Here is a 14939-nt window from a genome sequence, read left to right as displayed (position 1 = left end):
CTAAAAATACGGCTCGGCCACTTCTGGGGCTTTTGCATTTAGCCACTTTTGTTGCACTTGCCGCGGGAGCCATCTCGGGAACGTACTTGTTTGCAGGGGCTGGTTCTCGGCAGCAGCCGCGAGGTTACTTGGTCTAGTGGGCAGGTCACAGGGCAAGAAGTAGGGGAAGATGCGATGCATTTTTTTTTTTTTTTTGGAGGGTGATCTGTGTTTGTAAACACTCTGGCGGACCAGAGGGAAGTCCGTCCCCCAATGCTGGTGGACCGTGGAATTCGGCTGTGTCCTGAGGCTACCCCAGAGACCCCACGCCGAGTCCGTCCCGGAGCGCGTCTCGGTGGCCGCCGCGCCGTGCGACTGGAGGGATGCTAACGTGGAGCGAGCGCCGTGTCAGCCCCGGCGTGCGTGCGTGTGTGGGAGCGCGCGTGTGTTTCCCTGACACGGGGAACAGTTATGAATCGGGGGTGTGTGTTTGCCTCCAGAGACCTGGCAAGGTGCGGAACCCTCCAGAAGTGCGGTCAAGCGGCGTCAGCGGTGGCGGCAGCGGAGACGGCGAGCCAGGAACCGCCCCCCGCGTCCCCAACTTCCCGGTGATGCGGCGGAACCCCCGGAAAAAGTTTGCAAACTTCCAGCGGGCGCGGCGAGGACGCCGGGTCACCTAGGGGGCGGATGGACGGGCGCGCGGGGGGCTCGCTCCCTCCCCGGTGCTGAGCCTGCTGCTGCCACCTCTCCCGCAGGGCTGCCGGCCCCAGGTGGTGGGCGCGCGCGCCCTGGGAGGGGACGTCGCTCTTGGAGGGCACTTTGCTTTCACTCCGGGCGCGGAGGGCTGGAGAGTGGCGAGGCTCTTCTCGCCTTCATTCCTCCAGCCACCTCTTGCCTCCGTCCGGTTCTCGTTGGCATCATTACCTCTTCTCCGCTGCTGCCCCAAATGACAGCTCCCGCTTTTGCCGCGGCGGCGCGGTGGCAGTTCCCAGGATACGGCGGCGGCGAAGCCCTCTTCTCCAGGCAGATTCTTCAAGGAATCGCTTAAAACTTTTCACGACGGTCTTAGAGGGGCAAGACGCACGAAGCAACCAAAGAGATGTTTTTTCCCCGTCGGCTGCATTTCGCTTTTCTTTTGCTATAGGTTTATTGGGGGGGGTGCTAATCTGGTAGATGAAGCCCCCGATCTTGATCTTGTCCACTCCTCCCTAACTTTCCTTGAACGGGTGCCGCCCCCACTTGAGGCTGGTACAGGGCCGGGAACTCAAGTGGGTCTCTTGTGTATTTCGTTGTCAGAGCCCGCAGAGTGTATGATTTTTATTTTTCCCTCCCTCTCTGACATGTGTCAAGGAATAAAGGCTGGAGACAGGTCCATTACGTCATTCTGCAGGCCAGTAAGTGTTTGATTAACAGCTTCAGATACTCAAGGGTTAGGGGCTTAGAAGTGCTGACAAAGCAACTATGCTTTCCATCCCCAGCCCCCACCATACTCGTACAATCGCCGATTCCCTAGGCATCTTTATTACCCTCTCCCTCTGGACCCCTCCTTCTCCGCCCGCTCTCTCCCGCCCATACCGTTATCACTCTGGCCCCGCCTCCGCCTTTTACTGCTTTCCCTGGGGCGGTCACAGTCCCTGGAGCGTGCGTGAGAGCTTCTGGCGGCTGAGGGGGGCACAGTACCTGATCTGCGGGCACACAAGCTGCCCTTTTCTATTATTTAAGAAAGGCGCTAGCGAGCCCTCTCCTCTAGGGCAAAAATAACTTAGTCCTGATAGAAAAGGCATCTCAGGAAATGTTTAGAGACGCTACGGTGGATAATACCACGTCCCTGTGTTGACTTAGGAAAACAACACACCCACAGCAAACAAAGTACTTAATTTTACATAACGCCTTCCTCTTTCCTTCCAGCAGTTAGCCGGAGGGGGATGGCGAGGTTGTGCTGACTAAATCAAATTTATCCGAAAGGCTCAAGATTAAACGTTTCATTTCCAAAGTTAGGGAATGTGAGTCTTGGAACCCGAATACTATACAATAAATTGGGGCGTGTGTTACTTTCTTAATCTTAACCTTAAGTTTCTTTATTTAAAGAGGAAGTTAAGTATGGAAGTCACTGAATCGAGCCAGAATCTCCGTATCTGGCAGTTGAAATAAAAATACTGTTTGTGACACGTTTAAGGGATAAAAGTAAAAAGATCTCCGAGGGGTGGGGGTGCGGGGGTGCAGCAGGAGTCAAATAGAAGATTTCCTAACAGGATTTTGGATGGAGGAGGGCAGAGAGTTTCAGGGCTCTCTGATTTGGAGTTGGTGAAAGTTAAATAAAGGAAAATTTATATTCTGAGTATGTGGGAATTTCTTGAAGCATGCGTGTCTTGTTATAATCAAATCTGCTTTCTTCAAAGTGAAAGCCGTGCTGTAGAGTAGGCATTTGTGAAACTCCTGTCTGGGGTCTAATTGACATCTCCTTCCCCAAGTTTGTGGCAGTGTTTATTATTTATTCACATCTAGAGATGAAATAGTATAACCCCCACACAATACATGTGCATCTAAAATGTTAAACTTCTTGTTTGTGATGCATACATAGACCCAAAGGGAAAAATGGCCCGGGTCACCAGCACTGGAGAGTGTGATTAATGATCAGTGATTTAGTGATCAGTGATTAGTGGTTTTATTCAAACTGTTACCTCTGACCAGAAGCACACATCAGAGGATTAACAGGCTCTTTAGATAAATGCTCATTAGTGGAAGGGGGAAAGCAAAGATAATAGGCATGCACCCAGGGACAACTTTCGAAGAAAATCATTCCCCGTCTTCAGAATAATAAGCTCTATTAACAGAAAGCCCTTTTAATTTAAAACTTGCTTTTATCTTGTAAATCAAAGTTAGATGTAAAAGTTTGTAGTGCCATTATAACCTAAATTTTCCCATATCCACTTGATGTGGATTATCTCAGTAGCGATATTTTTTTTTTATTTAAATAAACAATTGGACCTTTAAAGCAGCTGGACCCTGACAAGTCCTTAACTCCCAGGGTTTGAAGGTGTCCCCCCTTCTAGAAGGGAGAGTGCAGCTTGCTAACTAGATGGCGCACTGCTATTTGGTGTGCTGTGCTGTGTCCTGCAGGAGTCCAAAGGAGCAAGTAGCTGCTTGCGAGGTGTTCTCCCACACTCACAACAAAGTTGATTCTGTGCAGGGTTGGAGGCTAGACAGTTCTACAAGTTTTTAGTCACATTTTCCATGTCAGTTGAATCTAGGGAGTTCAAGGCTTCTGGAAAAATTGGTCTCATTACTAAAAGAAACGTAGAACCCAGGAGGAGAGGAGGTACGGGGAGACCAGGAGGTACCTCTGGGTTGCAGCAGTGATTGTAAAATACCAGACCTGTTCTTTTTTTTTTTTTTTTTTTTTGGGGCTAAGAGCTAGCTTCACGGTCTTGTGATCTGAACTACTGAGGCAAACACTCAAAGCTTTATTTTCTTCCTAATCTTGCTGGTGAAAAAGACGTTGCTAGAAAGACAGGAAGAAAAAAAAATCTTGATTGGGTGACTGCAGGAAGCAACACGTTGCTGATTTTATTCTACAGATAATGGTAAGATGATGTTTGCTCCGCTTATTAAGCAGAAAGGGAACTTTGTGGTTGGCTAAATGAGAACAATCTTGTATTTTCATAGGTGAAATTCACAAATGGAGTTCTTATTTTACGTTGACTTTGAATGTGGCTTTTGCCAGTTTCCTGGATCTTGATAGCATTTTTTGTGTGGAAGGTTTTGTGTGTGTGTGTGTGTGTGTGTGTGTGTGTGTGTATCTGTGAATAAGACCATTACTTTCTGGGTAAAATAATGTTCATAAGCATGGGAACTGCAGTGGGGGAGCTACAAAGCGTGTTAAATAACGTGGCAGGTAAGAATTCCCTTTTCCACAAGCTTTTGTGAATCACTTCAATAAGTACTTAAGTGCTGATGACAAAGGAGTTCTTTATAAAGAAACTTAAAAATTAAAAATAAAACAAACCAAAAAACCATCCTAGATGTGAGTTCCTCTGAAGAGAGATGCTATTGATTGAATAGTAGCTATTACTTTAGTTATAAAACTTAAAAAGAAAACAGTAAAAGAACTCAGTTGTGCCTCCCTACAAGTTTTCTCATTTTTCTTCGCTTGTAGCATTTTATATAGTTTGGTTAGTTTTAAATCCTGACTGATTCATAGTGATTTTTATTGTTGGACTTGAGTCAGGCTAAACATGTTTATTCAGACATGTTCTGTGAACAGGTTTTGAATGTCAATTACTGATATCTAGAAATTGCTTGTCAATTAGAAGTCAGTTGTAACCTTATACAGTTTATATATGAGAAGACAGTTTATTAGAACCTTCCCACAAAAAAGTGGAAACGGGTGCCTTTATTTTTTATCTCTGGGCTGTTGCAGTTTCTATTTGAATAGGGATTAAGTGAATGGTAGTTTGTCAGAGAGATTTTTCCTGTATGGATTTTCAGTTACAGTAGGTTGAAGATTTCGGTTACAATTATTTGTCGATTTCTTACACCTGTGGATTCAAAAACTCATCCGTCATGGACTTTCCATGGCTATTTGTACTAATGTCAGGCTCTTGATCTCCTGATTTCTTACCATAATTTGTTTTTTAGCAATGATGCATCACCATCCTGTCGTATTTCCTTAGCATTGCTTTGCTTTTTATTATGCTGAAAATTATTTTGTGGGTTGTGATGTTCACTGGATCACAAAGATGTGAACTTTGTGTCTGTGCTTGGTTTTCTTCTGGTTGTGCTATTAGATTAAAATTGGGGATTTGAGTGGACGTATTCTTTTTGTCATCTTTTTCTTCTTCTTCTTCACTTCAAAGCAGTGCTGTTAGCCACAAAATTAATGTGATCATGGCTGGTGTTTCCCATCTATATGCTTCTTTTGCCTCTTACAAATTGGATTTCTACAGCAATTTAAGATCTTTTTTTAGCGGCAGCTTTCTTGGATGAAGATGGAACAATGATCTCAGTCAATTCATTATCTTGTGCAGTTTGACTACCAGCTGTATTATGGGAATCAACCAATGCTTTTATAAATTAGTGTTTAAAAATTTAAATCTCGGACTCTTTCCCTGAATCCTATTTAAGAAAATTATACAATTGAGATAAGGAAATAAACTGGGCAGGGGGTGTGTGGGTAGGACAATAGCCCCAAATATTAAAATGTGAGAAAGAAGCACGTTAAGATATGCTGAACAGACTTAAAGAACCTTTTTGTGTTGCTATTTGTAAACTAAATAAGCTATCTATTTTATGGCATTGCTTTAAATAGAAACTCTGGCACTTTAAAAATGACATCATGTTTAATGTTTTCACTAAAGTGTTCTTACATTTTGTAATTAGGAAAAAAATGGGCAATTAGTGTTTTTTGAGGATCCATTAGTATTCCATTGTTGGGAATCACAAATCATGGATTTAATATAAGAAAAGTGAAGAGAAAGAGAAAGCTTTTGCAGATTTCCAGGTAGTGATAACATATTACAGAAACAAAAGTAAAAAGCTCTCGTTGAGACTCTGGGACTTTCAAACTAAAACTTTAAAAGTTAAGGATAAATTCCTGAATGCGTAAGATGTTACAGTCACATTTCTGTACTTTGCTCCTCTAAACTGACTCTGTTGCCCATTATCTTTTCTGAGAAATAGAACAGAATCAACTTAACACTTTAAAAATGCATATTTTAGTTGCTTCCTTTTACTTCCTCAAGGTTCACGTTTGTAATCTCTACCCTAAAATTAACAAGGGTTGAAAACTACCATGTTGGCATTTGGCTTGAACTAAGGAAGAGTTCCTTTTGGCCTAGAGGTTCTGTTATGAGATAGAAAGATTTGTGTGGTAGCGTTAGGCAGAACTGGAGCTGGGGGAGGTCTTCTCCTTGATAGACCTACCTCGGTACATGACAGAGGAGAGCCTAGGGCCCGGGGGTTCTCCTGGCTCACCAAGGCCCAGAGCTGGAGAGTGCCAGACTGAGCCTAGAAGCAGGTCCCTGTCTCCAGGTCGGGTTGTCTTTCCAGGAGTCAGACCACCATAAATGCCCTCGTCATGAGTGCAGCATAACCCATGGCTTTGGACGCTTTGCTCTTTTCATGCCTTTTGTTCACTAACCTTTCAATGACAAACTTTTTTTTATCAGATCTTTTGAATGAATGCCCTGACCGTATAAACCGTAGTTTCTATTCTAGTTATTTGTACATATCTGTCGTGTTAATTTTTCTAATATTGGCCTTATTTGAAGGCCACTCTTCTTCCCTGTTATTACTAGACATGCCCTGTAAAACGATACCATTCAGATTTCATTGGAGACTAAAAGCCAGGCAGAACTAAAAATTGTAAGACCGTCTCAGAATAAAGCTGTAACTCTCTTTACTTTCTGTCTTTTCGTCTTTGAGGAAGGGATCTCCCCGAATTAGCTAAAGTTGAAATAAATACTCTTTCTTGTTGTTGAGTAGAATAGCAAGTGCTATTTTCACTCTGGCAGATGTGCCTTTGCCCAGATCTGTCTGTAAGATAGTCTCTTTGCAGGTTGGTGTCTATGAGAGTGTTTAGAAGTGAATATCACTACACGAGCAGTGAGTTGAGTCTGGAAGTATGCTCTTTGAGGTGTGACTGGCAAAACTTGACTGCTCTTAGCTAGTAGAAATCATGCATGCAACATAGGGGGCTCCAGAGCACCAAACATTTGATTTAAGATGACATTTAGGTTATGCTGTATTTAGGATGGAGCACAAGAATGTCTCAACAGAAATCTTGAATGCATCTACTGTATGTGTAGTTTGGCCTGATACATAGGTTTCCTTTCCAGCTCTTTACATGAACACTTTATATCAGAATTCAAGTCTCTTTTATTCTTTGATTACACCGAGCAGCCCCTGTGTTGCATGATTTCTCAAATATAACACATTTTAGCCAGTTTTAGCAATTCTCTCTCTGCTGACTTCCCAAGAGGGGGAAACCCACACACAACAAAAACAGCTTTGTTTTTGTTTGAAATAGCTGATTATTGGGAGAAATACATTTTATCTCCATTTGCCAGATCTGATGGTACCATTTTACTTTATCAAAACAAGATTTTCTTCTTTAACTCAGCAATGATGCAGTTTGGCTTCTGAAGGACCAGGTACTAACCCATGCACCAGAGGGTAGAAGGCTTTGAGGATAACGTTTACTTCCAGCAGGGTACCTAGCTATGACGTAGTGTGCCATTATGAAGAACCCGATGTGCCTCACTGCAGTGACAACATTGTCCAGAAAAACACTGCCTCCTGGGGGGAAAGAAAATAGTATGGGCTCAGACTTCTAAATTCTGAGCTAGGGCTGATGCTGTGCCAGAGATGGTGCTCAGAATGCTGAGGATCGCCAGGGTTATTTATTAAACTCATGGGCAACACTCATGGGCGAGGCCTTGCCCAGCTCCACCCTAAAAGCCTTAATAACTCTTCATCCATTCTCTGCATTTTCCTTATGTCAGTATTTTTCCAGATTTATTTGTAAACATCCGTTCTAGTTGCTATGCTTTCATGAGTGACCCTGCAATAACACCATCACAAGTGTGTGCACAGACAGAGCGAGGCCATTTTTCCGTAAGGGAAATAGATTTCAGTATCAAATCCTAGAAGAAACGATGAGCAGAAGGAAAAAGAGAAAGACTTGAAATCTGACTGGTGGCAGGTGGGGCTCTGCCATTCCTAGCTCTGCAACCTGGTGGGTTAAGGCAGCAGGAGAAGCCTCACACTGGAAGAGGGTATCCCCAAGGTGCTGTTTTGAACGCATTATGCTTCTCTTGCCAAGACCAACAAAAGAGTGTTGGTCTTGACCAGCACTGTCCAATAGTGGGAACCACAAGTGTGAGCTGCATATATAATTTTAAATGTTCCAGTAGCCATGTTAAAAAGATTAAAAAAAAAAAAAAACCCGACAAACTGGTGGTGTTAATTTGAATAACATATTTTATTTAACCTAATCCGAAATATTATCATTTCAACATGTAATCTACATAAAAATGCTGACGAAATACGTTGTGATGGGGGGGTTACTAAATCTTTGAAATCTGGTATGTGTTTATAATTACTGCACATTTCAGTTCAGAGTCGTCACATGTTTAAGTGCTCAGTGGCCGCAGGTACCATAACCTGTCGGTGGCATCAGGCAGTATAAATCTATACACTGTATCGATAGTTCTAATCCTGGCAGCCCGATAGAACTACCTGGGGAGTTTTTAATAAAATACGAATACCTTCCTTCTCCCTTCCATTCTGATTTAATTGGTTTGGGGTAGGGACCCGGGCCTCTCTCTCTTTTTTTTTTTAAAGCAGCAGAAATATTTCTAAAGTTTAGCCAGGGTTGAGACTTGCAATTCTAACTGATCTCTAAGGAATCTTCTACTCTAATATCCCATGATTCTATTTAAGGAAAGGGATTGCAGTAAAGCATTTAGAGTTCAAAGGGCAGCAAGTGGTTGCTTATCGGTGTGCTGCATGCTGCCAAACATGTTTCAGAGAATGCAATTAATAAAAATTACAATGTACAGGTTACATCTTTTAGAAGATAATTCTTTGTGCCACAGATGAGCTCGGTTTTGTGTTAAGTTTCCAATATGGATTGTGTAAAGTGGCTTGCTTCCTGGGACGTCTTAATTTATGATTTGGTTCACATGCAAACTCTTCGAAAGCCTCTGTTTTGGAAAAAGTCAAGATCACCACATTTCAGTTGTTTGCTAGCTTACCGCTTTGCCCCAGATACGACTTGCCTTTAGCTGGTCTTGGAGGGAAACTCTGAACTCTATTTGAGACATCTGGATCCCTTTGTGTGTCTTCCTTCTAAGCTTTGTCTCATTGCAGCGACCAAACTTGTTCTCTGCTCACCTCAAGATGTTAGTTATAACCCCCCCGACCTGAGGTGCTCATTCTCTTTGTCATCCTTTCAGTGTTAGAAGAATCAATATTTCTCAGTGCACACCAGAATCTTTTCCTTTCACAATTTTTAAAAAACAATGTACTAGCCTGTGCAATCAGTAAATGATGTGAAGAACCAAAAAATAAAAAGAATGAAGAATTTCTAAACTCCTCACCCCTCTTCTTTTGAAGTCAACAAACAGCATTGTTTGTGGCGGGGAGGAGAGATCTCAGGGACGGTCCCTGGTGACTTCATTCTGCTGAGAGCCTCTGCATTCCCGCATTCGTGAGTCATTTCACCCTGAGCCTCTCTCCTTATCCCCTGCATAGCAGTCTGCTTCCAAGTACATGTCTCCCTGACCACGTGCTTTGAAAACATGACTTTAAACCGTTTTTAGGTACAAAATCACACGTTTCTCTACATTTTGTGGGGATAGTATTGGCGTTTTCTGTAATGTCATTCATCCAAAGAATTTTAACCTCCCTTTTTAAACACACAGTTTTAATTCCCATTTTAAGGGTGGAGAAACTGAGGGACTGACAAAGCCAGGCATCGTGTTCATTAATTAGAAGGGCAGTCAGTGTGAGCAAAAACTCACACTTCTTAGCGCCTAAACACTCTAGATGGCTTCCAGGTGGGGGTTTCTCACTTGTGTATGCTGTTGCATTCGTCTTTGACTTATAAATAATGTTCTTTCTGATGCTTTTCTGTGCATTATTTTCCTGTCACTTTCTCTGCTAATAACTCTTACTTCCTAGCTTTAGGTTACATGTCCAGACCTAGATGGGTTAACAAATCAATATGGGTATATCAGCCTCTTAACATGGAATGTGTTGTAACCGTTGCATGGAGGCATCTGCTACAAACCTGTGTTTTTGGTGGTATCTAGGGAAACTTTCTTCAGGCTACTTTGTGAGTGACTCTTAGAGGTCTTTGTGGAGATACCATGAGATTAAAGATATAAGTTTTCAACTCTTTTGGGTATCAAAAGGAGAAGGTTTTAGGTATTCATTTTTGAACAGAAAGCCTGTAGCCTTAGCTCCTGAACCGTCTTTAATAAAACATTTTAACTCTTGTTTACCAATGTCCTGTCTTCACACTTGACCTGGAGCCATCTGCTTTGGAGTATTTGGTTTTTGTTTTCTCCTAATAATGACTAGGGTTGAGCTTGGCCATTTGCAGTTTCTCTCTGCACCTCGGCATCTTCAATGGCTGAGAAACAAGCTGGGATTAATTGTGCAATCTGTGACCAGTGCCTGGGAGGGGTTATTTTGAGTCCCTTTCTAAGCATTATACTACAGATAAAGCAGTTTTAGTGTCCACACATGTATGTGGTTATGGTGGTTAAACTTGTATGTAAATAAAATCCTTAGCCAGTAAAAACCAGAGTGTTACAAGCATGTATACCGGTAAATGGAGTGGTCATCTTTTTGTCAGGATGCCCACGGGTAAATTGTTCCTCCTTTGGAGCAGGTATCTATTTGTCACGTTGATTTAGATGCACATATTGTTGATTAAAAGATATTGCTAGATTTAAAAAAATGAAACCATCTTTAAGACACTCTTCTAATAAGGCCTGTCGAAGCACACACTGTTTACAACCTCATCTCCCAGCTTTGCGAAGCCAGATGACTAACCACCACCATCCTCAGGGCTGGGTTGGTGGACGTCATCAAAGATGACGGTGGACAGTGTTTTGGCACCATGAGGCAGCCTGTAATTTGAAATCGTACTTTTTGCTAAATACCCATGCTAATCTCCAAACCCTTCAAAACATTAAATACAAAAACAAAACAAAACAGTGATGTCTGCCTATTGGATGGAGGCAGCACTGGCAGGGAAGCACAGTTATTTTGTGCCCCAGAAACACTCACAAAAATCGGGGAGGAAAAAAACATTACACGTAAATTCCTTGATATGCCCTTTGGAAGGGACAGTCTTAGACAGGTTAACCCTTTCACCCAAGATGCATTTTTACTCTTTCTGGGACATATGCTTTTTTTTTTTTTTTTTTTGCTCCTGAAGCACAAAAACTATAATATCTTTAAAAGGAAGGCTGTAAATGGATGTCTCATCTTTGTTTAACATTTAGCAGATATTTTAGGAGGTATATTTAGGAAATCTTACATTCCTCTACAGAATTCTAGTTATTTAATGTTTGTTGAAAAAATGGGTGATTCTGGAGATTGGTTGCACAACAGTGTGGATACACTTAACGCTATTGAACTGTGTGCTTAAAAATTGTTAACATAGTACATTTTGTTATGTGTCTTTTACAGTGATTAAAAAAAGGAGGGATGGGAGTTCCCGTTGTGGCGCAGTGGTTAATGAATCCGACTAGGAACCATGAGGTTGCGGGTTCGATCCCTGCCCTTGCTCAGTGGGTTAAGGATCCGGCATTGCCGTGAGCTGTGGTGTAGGTCGCAGACGTGGCTTGGATCCTGGGTTGCTGTGGCTCTGTGGCTGTGGCGTAGGCTGGCGACAACAGCTCCGATTAGATCCCAGGCCTGGGAACCTCCGTACGCCGCGGGAGCGGCCCAACAAATGGCAAAAGACAAAAAAAAAAAAAAAAAAAAAAAAGGAGGGATAAGGTTTGCTTGTACCCATTCCCAGGATGGAAGAATAGAATGCATAGACTACCAGTTCACAGTTAGGTCTAGCAGCTTTAGTATCTTTTAAAATTTTTTTTTTAAATTATAGTTGATTTACAGTGTCATGTCAATTTCTGCTATACAGCAAAGTGGCCCAATCATACATATATATATTAAAAATATTTTTTATTAAAATATAGTTAATTTATAATGTTGTCTCAATTTCTGTCACTTCAGTGTCTTAATGAAAGGAACAAAAATCTAAAGAGGACTTCTGTACTTTAGGCCAATGCAGAGAGGTGACAGATGTGTGATATGATTCTGACATATTAGAGAATCCAGGAAGGACAACAGCTAGGCACATGTAGCACAAATTGCCTCTTTTCTGGAGACCGGCTTGAATCTAGATGGGACCTGTACATAGAGAGCTAGATCATTTAATTTGAAAAGCACACTATTTGGCATTGTTTGAACATCTCTACTTATACTGACTTGATTGGCTTTCTCAGTACAAGGATACGCTCAACCAAGAGCAATGAAAAATATAGCCTTTAGTTATGTAAAGGAATGTAAATCTACAGTTTCCTCCCTTCCTCCTTCCTTCCTTCACCAGCTATTTACTGAGCATCTATTATGTGCCAGGTACTAGAGATGCATGATCAAAAGAAGACATAGTCTCTCCTCCCAGATCTTACTGGTAGGAGAGACAGCACATAGATCATTGAAACAGAAGGTTGTGGGAGGGTGGGGGGATGCAGACCTGGAGACAGAAAAGCCCAGCGAGGGTGCTAGTATGGTTGTCCAGGCAAGGAGTGAGAGTGGCTTGGGCAACGATGGTGCCAGATTTAAAAGCCATTTGCGAAATAGGATTGATATGACTGGAGGATTGATTCACTAGGATATAAGGAAATGGACAGGGGTTTCGTCATGCAAAGGGAAGAGGGAGCCAGGCACGATAAGCCTGACCCAGTAACGAAGTCTGAGCTGTCCTTTGGGATGGCAGAGTGGGGGAGGCCTTCTGGCCGAGTACCCCACGTGGCTTGTGTCTGAGTGCTTGGAAGAAAAGAGAAAACAACTGAACAAAAACTCAAAGAGCAGCCAGAACTAAAAACTGCAGCACAGTTGTTGGGCTGTAAGGCAGTGCAGTTTCCACCTTTTGTGTCAGAGAGGGGTACGCACCCCCTAGGACAGCCCCAGCTCTAGCACTTGTGGGGTTGAGTACAAGGCCAGGGGTGTTGGGTTGCTAGGCTGCTATAACAAGGTACTACAAACTCTGTGACTTGAGCATTTGAGATTTATTCTCTCACAGTTTGGGGGCAGAAGTCCAAAATCAAGGTGTCAGGAGAGTTGGTTCCTTCCGAGGGCTATGAGGGAAAATTGTCCCAAGTCCTCTCTATGGCTTGTTAGGTGGCTGTCTTCTTCCCGTGTCTCTTCGCATTGTCTTCCTCAGGGGCGTGGCTGTCTCTGTGTCCACATTTCCCCTTTTAATAAAGAGGCCAATCATTTTAACTCGGCTACCTCTGTAAAGACTTTATCTCCTCTTCGTCACATTCTGGGGTATTGGAGATTTGGACAATTTGGATTTCGTCTCATAACAAGAAGTATGCCCATCAAGAAGGCAGCACCCAGGACAAGTAGTAGTGGGATCCTCCACAGGCTGGCAGACTGGGAGTTGTGTGAATCATGGTCAGACATTTTTTAGCACGAGTTAAAAATAAATGTCAGAAGGACCCCCACAAAAACTTAGAAAAAGTCTCCAAAGTTGGGGGTTTATACATGACCAGGAATGGATGAAGCCAACAAAAGAAGCCTATTCTTTAAAACAGATGTGTATGTACGACACTGATGAATGGATTTGCTGATGTGGTCATTGTCCTTGGTTTGGCCTTGAATTTGTCTCCAAAGTTTGTGAAAGAGCAGTGCCAAAAGGGCAACACCAACTTTTAACCTTGAGAACAGAGAATGAAATACAACTGCAGTTTGTCACCCTGCCAGGCTTAACAACCATTGTTTTGATGTGCTAATATTTACTGACAAGGACAAAAGCCACTCATTCCTATAAACAAGAGACACACCAAGTTGAACATAGATGATTTGATGCAGGAGGAAAAGTAATTCTGCTTTTCTAACTGTTGACGGACAGTTTATGCCTATGTGCTACCTCTCTTTTACACAGTGGCAGCACAGAAGAGAAAATTCCATACTTTAAAAACATATCAGGTGTTCCCATCATGGCTCAATGGAAATGAACCCAATCAGTATCCATGAGGCCAAGGGTTTGATCCCTGGCCCCGCTCAGTGGGTTAAGGATCCGGCATTGCCGTGAGCTGTGGTGTAAGTCGTAGACGAGGCTCAGATCTGGCATTGCTGTGGCTGTGGTATAGGCCATCAGCTTTAGCTCTGATTCGATCCCTAGCCTGGGAACTTCCATATGCCACGGGTGCAGCCCTAAAAAGCAAAACAATAAAAAAATAAAATATAAACATACCATAGTAAAAAACAAATAACCAATTTAAAAATTGGTAAAGAATCTGAATAGACAGTTCTACAAAGAAGATACACAGATGGCCAATAAGCACATGAAAAGTTGTTCAGCATCCTTAGTTATCAGGGAAATGCAAATTAAAACCACAGTGAGATGCCACTCCTTACCCACTAGGGTGGCTATAGTAACAACAACAAAAAGACAGACAATAACAAGTATTGATGAGGATGTGAAGGAAACAGGAGCCCTCATCCGCTGCTGGTAGGATGGTCAGATGGCACAGCCACTTTGGAAAACAGTTTGGCAGTTCCTCAAAAAATTAAACATAAACCTTATGACCCAGCAATTCCACTCCTAGGTATACTTCCAACAGAAATGAAAACATATGTCCACGCAAAAACTTGTACATGAATATTCACAGCAGGGTTATTCATAATAGCCCAAACATGGAAATCACCCAAAGCCTATCAGCTGATGAGTGGATAAACAAAATGTGGTCTATCCATATGTTGGAAAATTATTTGGTCATAAAAAGAAATGAAGTCATGCTGCATGCTACAACATGCATAGATCTTGAAAACATTTGTGCTGAGAAACAGAAGCCAGACACAAAGGACTCCATATTATATGATTCACTTACATGAAAGGTCCACAATAGCCAAATGTATGGAGACAAGTAGATTAGCGCTTGCCTAGAGCTGAGGGCGGGGCTGGGGACTTGAGGGTGACTACCCGGCTACATCGGTGGGGGGTGGGTGTGGGGAAAGTGTGGTTTCTTCTTGAGACAATGAAGATGTTCTAAAACTGATTATGTTGATGCTTGTGAATCTGTGAATATTCGAAGGCCATTGGATTGTAAACTTTAAGTGGTGAATGGTATGATATGTGAATTATATAAGTCCATAAACTGCTAAAAAAGATAACACATAGAGAAAAATATAGGATGCTCAATTTAGTT

The 14939-nt window shown here is 42.5% G+C and overlaps 1 protein-coding gene across 13 annotated transcripts in view; it reads left to right on the top strand.

Annotated features, from left to right (window-relative positions):
* CREB5 (cAMP responsive element binding protein 5) overlaps positions 1 to 14939 on the top strand; it is a 424373-nt gene that overhangs the window by 5082 nt on the left and 404352 nt on the right. For 4 of the 13 annotated variants that reach the window (XM_085005639.1, XM_085005638.1, XM_085005644.1 and 1 more), the window contains exon 2: positions 480 to 1373. The exons of 4 other annotated variants lie outside the window; for them this stretch is intronic. In XM_085005639.1, the coding sequence (XP_084861765.1) occupies positions 1290 to 1373 (84 nt within the window). In that variant the 5' untranslated portion in view covers positions 480 to 1289. Of the gene's footprint in view, positions 1 to 199; positions 1374 to 1887; positions 1983 to 3085; positions 3564 to 14939 lie in introns of those variants that run through there. 5 more of the 13 variants (XM_085005646.1, XM_085005650.1, XM_013985747.3 and 2 more) reach the window with 5 other exon arrangements.

Source organism: Sus scrofa, chromosome 18, assembly GCF_054392235.1.
Source record: "Sus scrofa isolate SSC_HxYL_T2T_F1_AM1 chromosome 18, Sscrofa_HxYL_maternal_Yorkshire_Landrace_v2.0, whole genome shotgun sequence".
NCBI classification, from domain to species: Eukaryota; Metazoa; Chordata; class Mammalia; order Artiodactyla; family Suidae; genus Sus; species Sus scrofa.
This window is presented reverse-complemented; position numbering and strand designations above follow the sequence as displayed.